The 18,409-nt window shown below is 44.1% G+C and overlaps 2 protein-coding genes across 4 annotated transcripts in view; one reads left to right on the forward strand and one right to left on the reverse strand.

The window, feature by feature from the left end:
• Nucleotides 1-10,862, reverse strand: part of iqgap1 (IQ motif containing GTPase activating protein 1) — a 38,742-nt gene extending 27,880 nt beyond the window's left edge. For 2 of the 3 annotated variants that reach the window (XM_020641411.3, XM_020641410.3), the window contains exons 1-9: nt 10,672-10,862; nt 8,855-8,957; nt 5,328-5,484; nt 5,135-5,212; nt 4,956-5,032; nt 2,729-2,796; nt 2,441-2,554; nt 1,140-1,318; nt 5-92 (exon numbers count right to left, since the gene is read on the reverse strand). In XM_020641411.3, coding sequence (XP_020497067.1) covers nt 5-92; nt 1,140-1,318; nt 2,441-2,554; nt 2,729-2,796; nt 4,956-5,032; nt 5,135-5,212; nt 5,328-5,484; nt 8,855-8,957; nt 10,672-10,717 — 910 coding nt within the window. In that variant the 5' untranslated portion in view covers nt 10,718-10,862. The remainder of the gene's footprint in view (nt 1-4; nt 93-1,139; nt 1,319-2,440; nt 2,555-2,728; nt 2,797-4,955; nt 5,033-5,134; nt 5,213-5,327; nt 5,485-8,854; nt 8,958-10,671) is intronic. The other variant, XM_020641412.3, reaches the window with a different exon arrangement.
• Nucleotides 10,863-10,925: 63 nt separating this feature from the next.
• Nucleotides 10,926-15,744, forward strand: cartl (cocaine- and amphetamine-regulated transcript-like). The gene is made up of 4 exons (XM_020641466.3): nt 10,926-12,190; nt 12,694-12,820; nt 13,813-13,890; nt 15,218-15,744. Exons 2-4 carry the CDS (start codon nt 12,698-12,700, stop codon nt 15,323-15,325), a joined length of 309 nt encoding a protein of 102 aa, XP_020497122.1. The 5' UTR covers nt 10,926-12,190; nt 12,694-12,697; the 3' UTR covers nt 15,326-15,744.
• The last annotated feature ends 2,665 nt before the right edge of the window (nt 15,745-18,409 follow it).

Consider the following 18,409-nt stretch of genomic DNA (forward strand, 5'->3'; position numbering starts at 1 on the left):
GTACCGTTGACTGTGTTGACGTTTCCTTGTATCTCAGCTTGAGTCAGCAGCTCGTCGTACACGTCTCTCTCTGCGTCCGCGTTCTCCATCTGCTGTGAGAGCAGGTACAAAAAAAATGATGTCATCAACACCATCATCACATCATAATCATCATCATCACCACCATCACAATCAACACTACCATCATCATCACCATCATCATCACAATCATCATCACAATCATAACCACCATCATCATCATCATCATCATCATCATCAGCACAGTCATCATCACCATCATCACCATCATCATCACAATCATCATCAGTATCATCATCATCACAGTCATCATAACCATCATTATCACCATCATCACCACCATCATCATCATCATCATCATCATCACCATCATCATCATCACCACCATCATCATATCATCACAATAACCATCATTATCATCATCAACACCACCATCATCATCACCATCATCATCACAATCATCATCACCATCATCATCACAATCATCATCACAATCATAACCACCATCATCATCATCATCATCATCATCAGCACAGTCATCATCACCATCATCACCATCATCATCACAATCATCATCAGTATCATCATCATCACAGTCATCATAACCATCATTATCACCATCATCACCATCATCATCACCACCATCATCATCATCATCATCATCATCATCACCATCATCATCATCACCACCATCATCATATCATCACAATAACCATCATTATCATCATCATCATCACCACCATCACAATCAACACCACCATCATTATCACCATCATCACCATCACATCATCATCATCATATCATCACAATAACCATCATTATCATCATCATCATCATCATCATCACTACCATCATCATATCATCACAATAACCATCATTATCATCATCATCACCATCATCATCATCATATCATCATTATCATCATCACCATCATCATCACCATCATCATCATCATCACCATCATCATCATATCATCACAATAACCATCATCATCATCATCACCACCATCATCACCATCATCATCACCACCATCATCACCATCATCACCACCACCATCATCACCACCACCATCATCATCACCATCATCACCACCACCACCACCATCACCATCACTGTCATACCCGTTTCCGTGAGCGTGCGACCTTCTCTCCTTTGGCGTGGTACAGGGTCTCGTGGTAGTGATTGGCGTAGCTTGGGTCCAGCTGGATCAGCATGGCGTTTGGGTTCTGCATGGCAGCCAATGTGCCCTCAGGTACGCCGTGGTCGATGGCTTCATTGATGGCAATCACAGCAGCATGCACTGATGATGGACGAGAAGATGATGGAGAAGAAATTCATTTTATAGCTGAGTGAGATTAAATAAATATGTTGATTCAAGATTTATATCTGTGTCTTTTAGCCTCAGTTAGCTTAGCTTAGCATAGAGTTGGATAGCAGACCCTGGTCAGACTCCTCAGGTTGTTATCTTCACAAACTGAACAAGTCATGATGAAAATGACTCTTTACTTCATTGAGTTAACCAGGTGAGTTATCCAGGTGAGTTTTTCAGGTTGATCACTTTTGTATGAGCCATGCTAAGCTAACTTTTTTTGCCATGTTAAGCATCATCAATCGTTTTTTCACTTTCCTTTATAATCGAATGTACTTCAAACATTAAATTCATCTGTATTTATTATTACATAAATAATGATTGAGCTTTATTGACACTGAAACAGATGAGGAGATGTAATTTCAGAGCATATATCAGTTACTATTTAAGCCCCCCCAACTTAAGCCCCGTTTCCACCAAGCAATTCAGTTCGGGTGGTCACGGTACGGCACGCATTTTGAGGCATTTCCACTATCAAAAGTCGGGAAAGGTCCCCAAATTACCGTCCCGTCCTACTTTTTGCGACCCTTCTGTTGGGGTGCCAAGTCTACCGATCCAACCCTAAAAGCTGGAGCTGAACAATGCAGTCCGTTGATTGGTCAAAAGGATAGTCACTTCCTGTGCGACAGCGGTAATAAAGGACGGCTGTATTTTTCCTCGCAGCCTCGTCTGAAACAAAGCTTTGTTTTGTAACAAAGAACCACAAGCCGATGAGAAAGACCACAAACAGCTGGATGTCCTCCATTGTTGCTCTTTGTTTACTGTGTCGTGTTCTTCTTCTTCGTCTAATTTATTAGCAGGGTATACTGTGTCGCGCTGCTATGATGTCACGCTATTACGTAGCTGACTCGGTTATCGGCATCCAGTTAACACGCCGCCTACCAAAAAGAGAGTACGGTAACTACGGTTGGCTGTGGAAACGCAAACAGGATCAGGCTTTACTGAACCAAACTGTACTGATCCATACCAGACCGCTCGGTGGAAACGGGGCTTTACATGACCCCCCCGCCCGCCTTATACATGACCCCCCCTAATACATGACCCCCTACTCACATGCAGCTTCATCCACTGACAGCTCATTGGCCAGAATCCCTCCAATCTTACTGAAGGCCGGCATCTGGATCCCATATTTCTCCAACTCACTCTTCATGTTGTTGATCTCCTCCTCTGAAGGAGATAGGGAGAGACATTGGGGGGGGGAGGAAGGGGACAGTGTTCCTCTTTTAAAGATAAACATTTAATCGTCATGGTAACCATGCAGTATGGTGATGATCAAACAGAATTTCAGGTGATTTCTGGTGATGAGTGACTGTCAAAGACTTGAAGAAGAAACAGACTCACCTGTGAAATCTACCTTTCCATACAGATCCTGAATCTGTGGAGCCAGACCCAGTTTGAACAGGTACAGACTGGAAAACAACACATGATCAATGCCTCATCAATATACCTGAAATAATCAACACACCTGTAATAACCAATACACCTGCAATAATCAATACATTAGAAATGATCAATACACCTTCTGTTGGAGCCAAATGAGGTGTTTGTTTTGTGTGATGCTATTTTCCTTGTGGTTGTGTGTGTTGGCCCTCTACTGGGCACTATGTGTAGCCTGGGCGGATGCTGTGGTTAAAGCAAGGCTTCAGGTGAGGTGGGACAGGTGATTGAATGGAGGCAAACAGTTTTTTTATTGTGTCAGCCTGTCGGAGTTAAACGCATTCAACACGGATTTGTTTGTTTTATTTATAGACTTAGTGGTTCATCATATTTTCCTTTATTTGAAAAGAAGTGTTTAAAAATAAATGGATTGAAATATCCAAATCAAATCATCAATGGACTGTGTTAATTTCTTCGAGCTAAGCACGCATCCGAAAGCTTCCACATTCATCCCTCAAGTGACTTTTCTAAACAATATTGGGTTTGTTAAAATTGGTCACTACACCTTCAGTAATCAATACACCTATAATTATCCATAATCTGCTCAAAAACATGAGGGGAACACTTAAACCACTATAGATCTTAATGAATGGGTCAGGATAACTAACAACAGTCAGGATCATTAACAACATTCAGGATAACAACAGTCAGGATAACTAACAACAGTTAGGATAACTAAGAGCAGACAGGATAACTAACAACATTCAGGATAACAACAGTCAGGATAACTAAGAGCAGTCCGGATAACAACAGTCAGGATTCAGGATAACTGAGGGCAGTCAGGACAACGATTGTGAAGGAAATCCGGATGACAGGCAGAGGTGGTGCACTGGACGACTCATACCAACAGTCACGAGTCATCAGGAACAACTAAGTCAGCAAATACCTCAAGGTTAGGGAGAGGAGTGGCACTACACCCTGCCTCATATGCCTTGGCGATGGTGTCAATAACCCAGTGACCCAGGAACCAGCAAAGCAGACAAATAGACGCTTTGACTGCCTTATTGCTGTGGGGGCATTAATGTAAGCCTCCAGAGTCTGCACAGGACATGTTGTCGCAGTGGGACGTACTGGAGGGTGCAACCTTGAGCACCTCTTAGGAACAGGTATATTTGTTCAAAGACCTTCAGGGTAGGCAAAGACCGTCCCCGGGCTTACAAGTCCTGCAGGAATGTCAATATAGAGCAAATCGGACAGTATACCGGTTGCAGATTTCTTTTTTCTGTTTTGACACCAGCAGTATAAAATCTTGCAGCTGTTAGAATACAAGAGTTGTCTGGACGGGGCTTGTGCGAGATCTCCCATGGTGAAGAAGGCGCATTGGTGAGCTGTAGCAAAGCCTGTGCAGGACTTACAAGCCCGTCCCTGGGCCACAAGAAGCAGCCTGCGGCCCTCTTCAGGAGTGTTCTCTGCCCTTCCGAAGTGGTTAGATATGCATTGCACCTGGCAACAGATTTTAAAGCCACTCAAAGAAGGTGGAGCGTGAGTGAGCATAAAATACGTATCCCAGATCACCTGGTCTCTGGTCAGTGCACAGATTAGCCTGTCGTCTGGGTAGGGCAAGAGCCATGCTCCTGGAATCTCCTCCATGCATCTCCTCCATGCTCCTGGAATCTCCTCTATGCTCCTGGAATCTCCTCCATGCTCCTGGAATCTCCTCCATGCTCCTGGAAGCTCCTCCATGCTCCTGGTATCTCCTCCATGCTCCTGGAATCTCCTCTATGCTCCTGGTATCTCCTCTATGTTCCTGGTATCTCCTCCATGCTCCTGGAATCTCCTCCATGCTCCTGGTATCTCCTTCATGCTCCTGGAATCTCCTGGTATCTTCTCCATGCTCCTGAGACTGTGCTGGGAGACACAGTAAACCTTCTTGTGTCCTCCTGGAGGAGCTTGGAGAGCTGTTTAAGCCAACTGCAACAGCAACTTGTGCTGCCAGTAGTGACGAGGACATAAGCAGAACACAAACTAGAGAAGAATGAGCGATGAAGGAGAAGAATGAGCGATGAAGGAGAAGGACAGAGTCTGTGGACTCCACCTGTAGAAATATTACCTGACCTATTTTTGGTTTTCAACCAGCTGAAGACACACACACACACACACACACACACACACACACACACACACACAGTACCTGAGCGCATGTATGCAGTAGATGCAGCGCGGCATGTTTTTTCTGTCGTAAATGTCGGTCGTTTCAGGGTAAAAAATCTGAAACAGGAACAAACAGAACAGCATGTAAGTGACTGTATGTGTTAGTGTGTGTGTGTGTGTGTGTGTGTGTGTGTGTGTGTGTGTGTGTGTCAGCCTCACCTTAGGAAGTCCTTTCTCTGACATGGCGTTGAGCCACTGGATCACGTTATCAGTGTGTCTGAAATGAAGACCTGTGGCCTGAAGAGAGACACAAAGATTCTTCAAACTTTCCTCTTGGCCAGCAGGGGGGCGACTCAACAGGAAGTCTTTGAAAGATTTAATATAAACATTATACTCTGCATGTTTTTCTCACCTTGTATCTTGTCTGTTCGCGGTCGTAGATTTTCTTTAGCGAGACGGTTCTCGGAGCGAAGAAGTTTCCTAACTTGGCCAAATAAACGCCGTTTCTAAGCCCCTCCTCCAGCTCTGTTGTGGGCGGCAGCTCCTCGTCCAGACACGCCTCCATCCACCTAAAGAACAAAGACAGTTAGCGTTACTCCTGAAATTCTAAATACAACCTGCCTGCAGCGCCATGCCAACAAAGACCTCCTGTTACCGTGGTAACCTGGAGTTCCCAGCATGCCTGATGTGCGACAGTCTGTTTATAGGCTAACATTCCTCCTCAAGCTCAAACTGAGACGGACGAAGAAGCACAGAGTCTTTATTCCCACTTTAAAGGTTTTTAAACTTAAAAAAATGAAACTGTGTGTGTTTGTGTCTGTACTGTAAAACACACTGTGATCCAAGCTGTAAATATTAAACAGTGTTAGGGGTTTACACTGTAAAACACCCTGTGATACAAACTGTAAATATCAAACAGTGTTAGGGGTTTACACTGTAAAACACCCTGTGATACAAACTGTAAATATCAAACAGTGTGAGGGGTTTACACTGTAAAACACCCTGTGATCCAAACAGTAAATATCAAACAGTGAGAGGTTTACACTGTAAAACACACTGTGATCCAAACAGTGTGAGGGGTTACACTGTAAAACACCCTGTGATCCAAACTGTAAATATCAAACAGTGTGAGGGGTTACACTGTAAAACACACTGTGATCCAAACTGTAAATATCAGACAGTGTGAGGGGTTTACACTGTAAAACACCCTGTGATCCAAACTGTAAATATCAAACAGTGAGAGGTTTACACTGTAAAACACCCTGTGATACAAACTGTAAATATCAAACAGTGTGAGGGGTTACACTGTAAAACACACTGTGATCCAAACTGTAAATATCAAACAGTGTGAGGGGTTACACTGTAAAACACACTGTGATCCAAACTGTAAATATTAAACAGTGTGTAAAACACCCTGTGATACAAACTGTAAATATCAAACAGTGTGAGGGGTTACACTGTAAAACACACTGTGATCCAAACTGTAAATATCAAACAGTGTGAGGGGTTACACTGTAAAACACACTGTGATCCAAACTGTAAATATCAAACAGTGTGAGGGGTTACACTGTAAAACACCCTGTGATCCAAACTGTAAATATCAAACAGTGTGAGAGGTTTACACTGTAAAACACACTGTGATCCAAACTGTAAATATCAAACAGTGTGAGGGGTTACACTGTAAAACACACTGTGATCCAAACTGTAAATATTAAACAGTGTGTAAAACACCCTGTGATACAAACTGTAAATATCAAACAGTGTTAGGGGTTTACACTGTAAAACACCCTGTGATACAAACTGTAAATATCAAACAGTGTGAGGGGTTTACACTGTAAAACACCCTGTGATCCAAACTGTAAATATCAAACAGTGTGAGAGGTTTCCACTGTAAAACACCCTGTGATACAAACTGTAAATATCAAACAGTGTGAGGGGTGACACTGTAAAACACCCTGTGATCCAAACTGTAAATATCAAACAGTGTGAGGGGTTACACTGTAAAACACACTGTGATCCAAACTGTATATATCAAACAGTGTGAGGGGTTACACTGTAAAACACACTGTGATCCAAACTGTAAAAATCAAACAGTTTGAGGGGTTACACTGTAAAACACACCAATCACAGTATTTAAAGAGATAATTAAAGAAAGATCAGTTTGTGTTTTTACAGTGACAATAAGCCTCAGAAACCCTTTTCACATATACAGAAATCTCCTGAAAAACTCTGGAGATTAGTCTACCTGGAGGGACTTGTGTAAACGCAAACAGACACATTTTTCACACGGACATTACCCGGAGTTTCTCCTGACAGACCCCGAGTATTTTTTCAGCAGAAAATCCGAGTGAGCTGATGTCTGAACGCGGCAGCATATACTCCAGAGATTTCAATTTCAGCCAATAGAAAGAGAATGACGTTTATATAGTGACTGCACGCAACCACTACGATCTCCGTGCACTTAATTAAACGTCTGCATTATGTTTTCTGTTCGTCAGTATGTTGTTCTCCTCACTTTTGTGGATGTTGTCATTCCATTGGATTCCACATAGCATTCATATAAAGGCAAATATTGTCATTATAACGTCGTGTAGCGGACTCTGTTGCTATGGCCGCTACTTCCGCGTTGCTTATTTACGTCACCTCTTACCTCAGGAAATCTTCCCCCCCCCCCCCCCCCCCGACAGGGGTATTCTCACCCCCCTCCGTAATTATCTACATATAATCCGGAGTGCAGATGTGAAACAGCCTGACAGACGGACTCTGTTTGACTCTCTGACGCTCTGTATGCAAATGACGATTTGAATAAAGAAATAATTCACCTTTAGATAAACGTTAGCGAGCTGACACTCACCTGTTCCTCACACAGACTCACACTCACCTGTTCCTCACACAGACTCACACTCACCTGTTCCTCACACAGACAGGTGACAGAACATTTAAAGACTTTCTTCTCTCCTAACACGTCAACTAATCAAACCCTCCTCGCTCACTTTCACTCATCTCAAGAATCTGTGTCACCTGAAGAATTACAAACTTTCAGCTACGCCCTAAACACAACCATTAACGTTGTGCAGGTCAGTGAACGCAACACGGCAACACACCATGTCGTGTGTGTGTGTGATAACGAGGGAATGTGAGTGAATCAATAAAACAAAATATCCAAGAACATGTCAGACTGCATTCTGGGAGGGAGGGAGAGAGAGAGAGAGAGAGAGAGAGAGACAGAAAGAGAGAGGGAGAGTATTACGTATGCAGTACGTTAGTATGTGGTATAGGAGACACACACACTGAACTTTTGAATCCGAGGAATACTCATGCGAGAACACGGCACTATAACAACCTCTGTTTCTATGGCAACCATGGGAGAAACAAAAAGAAAACATGACTCACATCCTGTCTGACACATTGCTTCCTGTTTCACACACACACACACACACACACACACACACACACACACACACACACACACACACACACACACACACACACACACACACACACACTAGTGTTGTCTGTTTGTAGCGTCGTCTGTTTGTAGCGTCGTCTGTTTGTAGCGTTGTCTGTTTGTAGTGTTGTCTGTTTGTAGCGTCTGTTTGTAGCGTTGTCTGTTTGTAGTGTTGTCTGTTTGTAGCATCTGTTTGTAGCGTTGTCTGTTTGTAGCGTTGTCTGTTTGTAGCGTCGTCTGTTTGTAGTGTCTGTTTGTAGCGTTGTCTGTTTGTAGTGTTGTCTGTTTGGAGCGACTGTTTGTAGCGTCTGTTTGTAGCGTCTGTTTGTAGCGTTGTCTGTTTGTAGCGTTGTCTGTTTGTAGCGTTGTCTGTTTGTAGCGTCGTCAGTTTGTAGCGTCTGTTTGTAGCGTCACACACATGCTGACACAGAAGTATATATCTGGCTTCAGAATACTGTCTTCTTCCTGTTTGCACTCAGAGATTCTCTCACCTTTTGGCCTCCTCCAGGTGACACAGGTATTCATACGCCATGTTCTGCTGCCGCTGCTCGTCCATCTCCTCCGCAGTGAGACGCTCCACGCCGTCCAGCACCGCTATTGAAAAAATACAACAGAAGAGGTCATACAAATATCACACAAAAAAACAAACACCATGTCCTACCAGCACGCAAGGACTGGATATCTGGCGCGGTCGTACAATGACTCGCGATCTGTCCACACTGCATCCGTTAAACATTCTCTGCTCTGTGAATTTTAGTTTCCATCCTGGTGCTTTTATTTTGAAGGTGGACAAACATAAGTCTGGTGCTTTTATTTTGAAGGTGTTCAAAGTGAAGAGCGTTGCTGTTATCACTTGCGGGCAGTTAGGACACTAAACAGCAAACAGGAAACAGAATCAGCTGATGTAGTCGCTGCTGCTCGCTAACACAGCGTGCTGCTAGAGAAGATGTTTATAAAGTTGTTGTTGTTATTCTTTAAATTAGTATGTAGCACCCCATGTATGGAGGCTGAAGTCCTCCAAGCGGGCGGCCCAAGTTCAAATCTCTCTCTCACACACACACACACACACACACACACACACACACACACACACACACACACACACACACACACACACACACACACACACACACACACACACACACACACACACACACACACACACACACACACACACACACACACACACACACACACGAGGTCAGTGTGTGATGTGGGCTAGTTGATAATGGATCATTCATACTGAACAAACACGATGCAGCAGGGATGTGTGTGGGGGGGAGGGGGGGTATCACAGAGAGGACCCGCCTATTAAGAAATGTTAATAAAGGGAGGGGGGGTGAACAGGTAAATCCTGATCACCCTGAATCAAACATAGAAAAGATAACAGAAACAGTCTGTAGCTCACACATTAAGACATTAAAACATGAACATGATTAAAATGATGTCATGAGTTCATTAATGAGCCAATCAGAGAGCTCCTGCTCTGTTACCGGGAAAGAGGCGTGTCTGTAAACATGGAGGACCCTCTTTTTAAATCACAGACACACAGAAAGTTCAGTTTGTTCAGTGTACACACCTTATACCTCAGGTAACAACAGAGTGTGTGTGTGTGGATGTGTGTGTATGTGTGTGTAACAACAGGTAGGTGTGTGTGTGTGTATATGTGTGTAACAACAAGTGTGTGTGCGTCTGTGTGTGTGCGTTTGTGTAACAACAAGTGTGTGTGTGTGTGTGTGTGTGTGTGTGTAACAACAAGTGTGTGTGCGTCTGTGTGTGCGTGCGTCTGTGTGTGCGTGTGTAACAACAACCGTGTGCGTGTGTGCGTGTGTGTAACAACAAGTGTGTGTGCGTGTGTAACAAGTGTGTGTGCGTGTGCGTGTGCGTAACAAGTGTGTGTGCGTTTGTGTGTGTGCGTGTGTGTGTAACAACAAGTGTGTGTGTGCGTCTGTTTGTGTGCTTGTGCGTAACAAGTGTGTGTGCGTCTGTATGTGTGTGTGTAACAACAATCCTGTGTGTGTGTGTGTGTGTGTGTGTGTGTGTGTGTGTGTGTGTGTGTGTGTGTGTGTGTGACTGTTGGGTGAGAAAGTTGTGTAATCCCCCCCTCCTCTGAGATGTTCTCTAATAAAACGCGGAAGTGATGGGGAGCCTGAATCCGCGCGCAGCCTCGTTACAAACATCACACCTCTGAGATTCACTTTCAAAAAGACCACATCAGTCTAATCCGGATCACCGTGCCCCTGTTCAATGAGCCCCCGCCCGCACGGGGCGTCCAGGTGAGCAGAGAGAAAGAGAGAGAGAGACTTACAGCCGTATCTGGGCCGGAGCCCGTCCGTCTCCTCTGAAGCTGACATCCTGAAGACTCAAACTTTTCGCTCCGCTGCTGAATCGTGACACCGAACACCGAGCGAGCAGTGACGGCGACCAAACACACGTTCACCGGGAAGAATCTGAGAAGAGTCCGAGGAAGAATCCGTGAGAGTCCAGGCGCGCTGCTCTCTGCACACTCCAACTTTTCTGTCTCTGGGTGTGTTCTCTGTCTCAGCCCCAAATATTCAGGAAACGACGCTGCGCAGCCACAAGCACGCAAACTCTGCACCGCAGCGCCCCCTGCTGCGCACACTGCGGTGCACCAAGCTGCGGCCAGGGGGCCATCACGGGGTGAAGGAGAGGGAAATGTTTAATAATGGAGTGAAAATTCTTCTTCTTTAAGGTTAATCAAGTTTTGAAGGCTGATACACAAAGTTAGAGTTTTTAATATCATTCTAGTCCATTTAAAACTATATATGTTACTATGGCAACAGAGGTAGGAGCCAAACACTGGGTAATGTTGTGAATTTAATGATCAAAGTAACAAATCTGACACTTTTTAATCATCATTCAAATAACATATTTTATTATTTAAAACATTTAAATCAAATCAAAGTTACTGACAGATCATTAAAGTCTGTCTCTGAAATCCTCCTGATGGCTGTGCACACCTCCACCTCACAGAAGGAGGGGGGGGGGTCTCCTGGGGTAAGACGTGTCGTACTAAGCCTCTATATGACTCTATAATAAGAATATGTGTCTTTGTATCAATGCAACGTGTAGTTGAAGAGAATCTCAATGTGAACTAAAGAGTGGAGAAGAACATACTGGAGAACAGGAAACATGCAGCAGCAGGTTCATTAGAGCACAGAGATGGTAGAGGTGGCGTGCAGACAGTCTATGGTGGTGCAGCGATCACAGGGAATAAAGGACACCACCCCCTCCCACTGGCTCCAGGTGAATTCTCCTGATTATATCCTGCTGCATTCTCGCATCAGATCACTCTGACGTTCTGCAGAATAAATAGGAGGCTGAAGCGAGAAACATTCAGCTGTTTGTGTGATCACATGACGCTCAGACTGATAAAGTTCAGGAGGTTTCCTGCAGCTTGTGTTTACAGCTTCATCGTGTGGTGTGCAGAGGTACTGCAGGACTTCACTGTCTGTGTCTTCAGAGTTTTCTATTCCCTCTGTGGTGTCGAGGAGATACGATCACAGCTCGTTCATCTGTTTATTCTTAAGAAATCAATATTTCAGAACACTGACTGACTGCTGGTGTTTATCTGACTCCGCCCCCTCTGTGATGTGGGCCGGGCTTCATGAGTCTTTATAAGCCAGGGCTTTGTGTCTGAGAGAGACTCTCTCTGGACCCACCAAGACCTCCTAATCCTCCAGACCTGACCGTGTCCTCCTGCTGGGAACTCCAGCTCTTATTGTACACCTCCTGCTCTCTTTCTTCTCCTCTTCTTCAGACTCCTGCTGTGACAGATAAAAGCCTCCAGGTCTCATTCATCTCAGGTACAGTTTTAAACGATGTTATTATCTGATTATTTTACATTTTATCTAATATGAAAGTTGTGAAATCTGATTTTTCAGACGATAATTTTTTTATTTTAATTTGGATTAAAGACATCATCTCATATCACTCTTCCTCCTCTTCCTCCTCCTCCTCTTCCTCTTCCTCCTCCTCCACTTCCTCCTTCTCCTCTTCCTCCATCTCCTCTTCCTCCTCCTCTTCGTCCTCTTCTTCCTCTTCCTCTTCCTCCTCCTCCTCCTCTCTTCCTCCTCTTTCTCCTCCTCTTCCTCCTCCTCCTCCTCTTCCTCCTCCTCCTCTCCTCCTCTCCTCCCCTCCTCTTCCTCCTCTCCTCCTCTCCTCTTCCTCCTCTCCTCTTCCTCCTCCACTTCCTCCTTCTCCTCCTCCTCCTCCTCTTCTTCCTCCTCTTCCTCCTCTTCCTCCTCTTCCTCCTCTACCCTCTTCTTCTTCCTCCTCTTCCTCTTCCTCCTCTCCTCTTCCTCCTCAGCCTCATGGAGATCTCCGGGATACTCCACTCCCTGCTCTTGCTCCTCCTCCTCTCTGTCCTCTGTGGATGTGAGGCGTCTCCTGAAGTATCCTCAGAGGACCCTGATGCTGCTCCAGACAGAGACCTGGTGAGTACCTATGGATTAGTGATTAACCATTGTGATGGTTAGTGATTTAAGGTGGACTGATTTAGAGCCCCTCTTAGTGATTTAAGGTGGACTGATTTAGATCCACTGTTAGTGATTTAAGGTGGACTGATTTAGATCCACTGTTAGTGATTTAAGGTGGACTGATTTAGTTCTGCCGTGAGTAATTTCAGGTGGACTGATTTAGAGCCACTGTGAGTGATTTAAGGTGGACTGATTTAAAGCCCCTGTTAGTGATTTCAGGTGGACTGATTTAGATCCACTGTTAGTGATTTAAGGTGGACTGATTTAGAGCCGCCATGAGTAATTTCAGGTGGACTGATTTAGAGCCACTGTTAGTGATTTAAGGTGGACTGATTTTGAGCCCCTGTGAGTGATTTAAGGTGGACTGATTTAGAGCCCCTGTTAGTGATTTCAGGTGGACTGATTTAGATCCACTGTGAGTGATTTAAGGTGGACTGATTTAGAGCCCCTGTTAGTGATTTAAGGTGGACTGATTTAGATCCACTGTTAGTGATTTCAGGTGGACTGATTTAGATCCACTGTTAGTGATTGAAGGTGGACTGATTTAGATCCACTGTTAGTGATTGAAGGTGGACTGATTTAGAGCCACTGTTAGTGATTTAAGGTGGACTGATTTAGATCCGCCATGAGTAATTTCAGGTGAACTGATTTAGAGCCACTGTGAGTGATTTAAGGTGGACTGATTTAGAGCCCCTGTGAGTGATTTAAGGTGGACTGATTTAGAGCCCCTGTTAGTGATTTCAGGTGGACTGATTTAGATCCACTGTTAGTGATTTCAGGTGGACTGATTTATATCCACTGTTAGTGATTTAAGGTGGACTGATTTAGATCCACTGTTAGTGATTGAAGGTGGACTGATTTAGGTCCGCTGTTAGTGATTTAATGTGGACTGATTTAGATCTGCTGTTAGTGATTTAAGGTGGACTTGAATTGGTCTGTGTATTGATCAGGTTGATGCTGTGGAGGCTCTGCTGTCCAGGATTCACTCTCGAGTTTCCTCCACCGAGAAGAGAGGAAGCATCCCACTGGTAAAATAATCTACTTTCATGTACTCTGATGAACCTTAAATTTATTCATAATAACCCAGAAGAGTATTTATATATATTGTGATCAATTGCATGATTGAAATTCCATTATTTCTCATAGAAAATAAAAATTGTTAGGCTTTTATTTTTTCCTAAAGGCAGGGTTGGTAATTTTCGAAAACTAGCATGATTTTGAAAGTAGCAGTCCCTCAGTGCTCCGTCTGCACAACCCCTCTACAGGGACATACAGCAGGTGGTGGGGGTGGCAGAGGACAGGAGGGACCTACAGCGGGTGGTGGGGGTGTTAGAGGACAGGAGGGACCTACAGCGGGTGGTGGGGGTGTTAGAGGACAGGGTGGACCTACAGCAGGTGGTGGAGGTGGCATATAATCCCATATGCTCTTTTGGAAAGCTTCTCGAGTTAACACTTGTTATGAATTGGTAATATACAAATAATGATTGATTGATTGATTTGGAAACTCAGAGAATCTTCAATAGCCTGAGCTCAAATCCAACATGGTTGCTACGTGCATCAACAGTAAAGTTAAAGCTGTACATCTCAACTCAACATCCTCTTTGAGTGTAATCAAATCAAGCACTGCGATGGTATCTTGTTCTATCTGCGGACATGTTATGATCATTTCCTTCACTATCTATCAGGCAGTCGTTATCGTCAGGTGTTAGCTAACAAAACAAAGGTACTCCTGGTGGCGTCCTTTTCCGACATGAGCTTGGGTGTGATGTCCTTCTCAGCCCCCCCCCCCCCCCCCCCCCCCCACACCACCACCACCACCACCACAGCAGCAGCAGCATTTGATTACATATTACTGTTTGCTGTTCATGGAGTGGACCGCAGTAGCAGCAGCTTGTGAGTCCTGTGATAAAACAGAGATGTATTCCTGTTGTTTAATGAAATCTGCTAATGCTGCAGCTCATTAAAAGATAAGAAAACACAGACTCAGGGGTTTTAATTAAAGAGTGATCAGGATTATTACTGAGGTCTAATGAGACGAATCCATCATGAAGGAGCCAATGAACATTTTTAATTAATATAATCAGTTATTATTCTCATGTTTGAGTTAATGTAACAGAAAGTCAATAAGTAACCACCATGCCTCATTTAGAGGCTTTTAATGTGATTATAATGAGAAATGTTCAGATTCTCTCTAAGTCCTGTGTGTGTGTGTGTGTGTGTGTGTGTCTGTCTGTCTGTCTGTGTGTGTGTGTGTGTGTGTGTGTGTGTGTGTGTGTGTGTGTGTGCACGTGTGTGTGTTTGTATGTGTCCGTGTGTGTGTGTGTGTTTGGATGTGTGTGTGTCTCTCTCTTTCAGTGTGGGATGGGCGATCGTTGTGCGATGAAGTTCGGGCCTCGTATCGGGAAGTTGTGTGACTGCGGCCGAGGAGCGAACTGTAACTCGTACTTGCTGAAATGTCTCTAAGGATCTTCACAAACACTGTGTGTTCATTTGTGTGTGTTAATGTGTGTGTATGTGTGTGTGTTCATGTGTGTGTATGTTCAGTCTGAGGAGGAGCATGAGTCGGTCAGTTGTCCTTGCAGCATGTTTCTGTGGAAATGTTAATCAAACACATTCCTCTTCACGTCTGTCACCGACTGAATTTATTGTATTGATTCTTCATGCCTGTTTTGTTTGATTTGTGTTTAACTTGAAAAATGTTTGTGAATCATTCTGGACTCTTGCAGCTTTTAATGGAGTCAGAAGCTTTTATTTTTTTCTTCTAGCTAATGTCATGTCTGATTATTGAGAATTAAATCAACATTAAAGAACAAACAGTCCTTAAAAAGAAACTTTAAAAATGTGGTGAAATCTGAATCTGTAATAAAGCATGCTGTAAGAGAGCAATGTGTCTCTGTGAGGTTTTTTATTCCAAGATGTCTACAAGGAGCTAACAGGAAGGAGCTAACAGGAAGGAGCTAACAGACAGGAGCTAACAGACAGGAGCTAACAGGAAGGAGCTAACAGATAGGCGCTAACAGACAGGAGCTAACAGACAGGAGCTAACAGACAAGAGCTAACAGACAAGAGCTAACAGATAGGAGCTAACAGACAGGAGCTAACAGGAAGGAGCTAACAGACAAGAGCTAACAGATAGGAGCTAACAGACAAGAGCTAACAGACAAGAGCTAACAGACAGGAGCTAACAGACAAGAGCTAACAGACAAGAGCTAACAGGAAGGAGCTAACAGAAAGGAGCTAACAGGGAGGAGCTAACAGAAAGGAGCTAACAGGGAGGAGCTAACAGGGAGGAGCTAACAGAAAGGAGCTAACATCAGGTGTTCTACAGGGTAACAGCTCAGGTAACAGTTCAGGTGTTCTACAGAGTAACAGTTCAGGTAACAGCTCAGGTAACAGTTCAGGTAACAGCTCAGGTGTTCTACAGGGTAACAGCTCAGGTAACAGCTCAGGTAACAGCTCAGGTGTTCTACAGGGTAACAGCTCAGGTAACAGCTCAGTTAACAGCTCAGGTGTTCTACAGGGTAACAGCTCAGGTAACAGTTCAGGTAACAGCTCAGGTAACAGCTCAGTTAACAGCTCAGGTGTTCTACAGGGTAACAGCTCATGTGTTCTACAGGGTAACAGCTCAGGTAACAGCTCGGGTAACAGCTCAGGTGTTCTACAGGGTAACAGCTCAGGTGTTCTACAGGGTAACAGCTCAGGTAACAGTTTAGGTAACAGCTCATATAACAGCTCAGGTAACAGCTCAGGTGTTCTACAGGGTAACAGCTCAGGTAACAGCTCAGGTAACAGTTCAGGTAACAGCTCAGGTGTTCTACAGGGTAACAGCTCAGGTGTTCTACAGGGGCTCAGGTAACAGCTCAGGTGTTTTACAGGGTAACAGCTCAGGTAACAGTTCAGGTGTTCTACAGGGTAACAGCTCAGGTAACAGTTCAGGTAACAGTTCAGGTAACAGCTCAGGTGTTTTACAGGGTAACAGCTCAGGTAACAGTTCAGGTGTTCTACAGGGTAACAGCTCAGGTAACAGTTCAGGTAACAGTTCAGGTAACAGCTCAGGTGTTCTACAGGGTAACAGCTCAGGTGTTCTACAGGGTAGAAGCTCAGGTAACAGCTCAGGTGTTCTACAGGGTAACAGTTCTGATGTTCTACAGGGTAACAGTTCAGGTGTTCTACAGAGTAACAGCTCAGGTGTTCTACAGAGTAACAGCTCAGGTAACAGCTCAGGTGTTCTACAGGGTAACATCTCAGGTGTTCTACAGGGTAACAGTTCAGGTGTTCTACAGAGTAACAGCTCAGGTGTTCAACAGGGTAACAGCTCAGGTAACAGCTCAGGTGTTCTACAGGGTAACAGCTCAGGTAACAGCTCAGGTGTTCTACAGGTTAACAGCTCAGGTAACAGCTCAGGTGTTTTACAGGGTAACCGCTCAGGTGTTCTACAGAGTAACAGCTCAGGTAAAAGCTCAGGTGTTCTACAGGGTAACAGCTCAGGTATTCTACAGGGTAACAGCTCAGGTGTTCTACAGAGTAACAGCTCAGGTAACAGCTCAGGTAACAGCTCAGGTGTTCTACAGGGTAACAGCTCAGGTGTTCTACAGGGTAACAGCTCAGGTGTTCTACAGAGTAACAGCTCAGGTAACAGCTCAGGTGTTCTACAGGGTAACAGCTCAAGTGTTCTACAGGGTAACAGCTCAGGTAACAGCTCAGGTGTAAAGTGAATCCTGCTCGTAAACACAGGATGAATGAACATTTTTAAAGTTTAAACTGACGGATTTAAAGAAGCTTTGTTACATAAAATATTTTTCATAACAAAAATATTTTTTTATTCTGACCTACTTAAAGCCCCCCCCCCACCTCACATTTAAACAGCTTTAATAAAAACATAATTCACAGAGTGTCTTCAAACAGTGACGGATGAAAGCAGAGCGTCCAGCTGAGACAAAAACAAGAAGAGAAGAGACGCAGGAGGACACCTGCAGCTGCTGTTATTGATTAAATATAAACTGGAGAGCCATTACACACACACATACACACACACATACACACACACATACAAACACACACACACATACACACACACACACACACACACACACGCACACACATACAAACACATACACACACACACACACACACACATACAGACACATTGATTGTGTCTGTATGTGTATATGTGTGTGTTTATGTTTTTGATGGTTTTTAATGTTCGGTCGTTCGTCTTGAATGTTTCCTCAGGGAAATACAGACATATGGAGCATACACAGTAAGTGACCCCTCAGGGGCAGCTGACCTTTGACCTTTAGAGAAAAACAAACAGAAGGTGGTCTAATTCACATTTAATGTATCAGCACATGTGAGGTTTGGGGCCCTCACCGAGTGAGGACACACGCCTCCATATATAAAGAACTCCTGAGGTCAGCTGACAGGTCATGTGATACAAAGTCAGGAAAGACAATACAATTTAAAACATTCACAGTGAATCACGTTTGTCTAAACAGCTCATAGTGTTTGAAATGTGTGTCCTTATATTACTGTAATCAGGTGTGTACA

The sequence above is a fragment of the Labrus bergylta genome, chromosome 3 (assembly GCF_963930695.1).
Source record: "Labrus bergylta chromosome 3, fLabBer1.1, whole genome shotgun sequence".
Classification (NCBI taxonomy): Eukaryota; Metazoa; Chordata; class Actinopteri; order Labriformes; family Labridae; genus Labrus; species Labrus bergylta.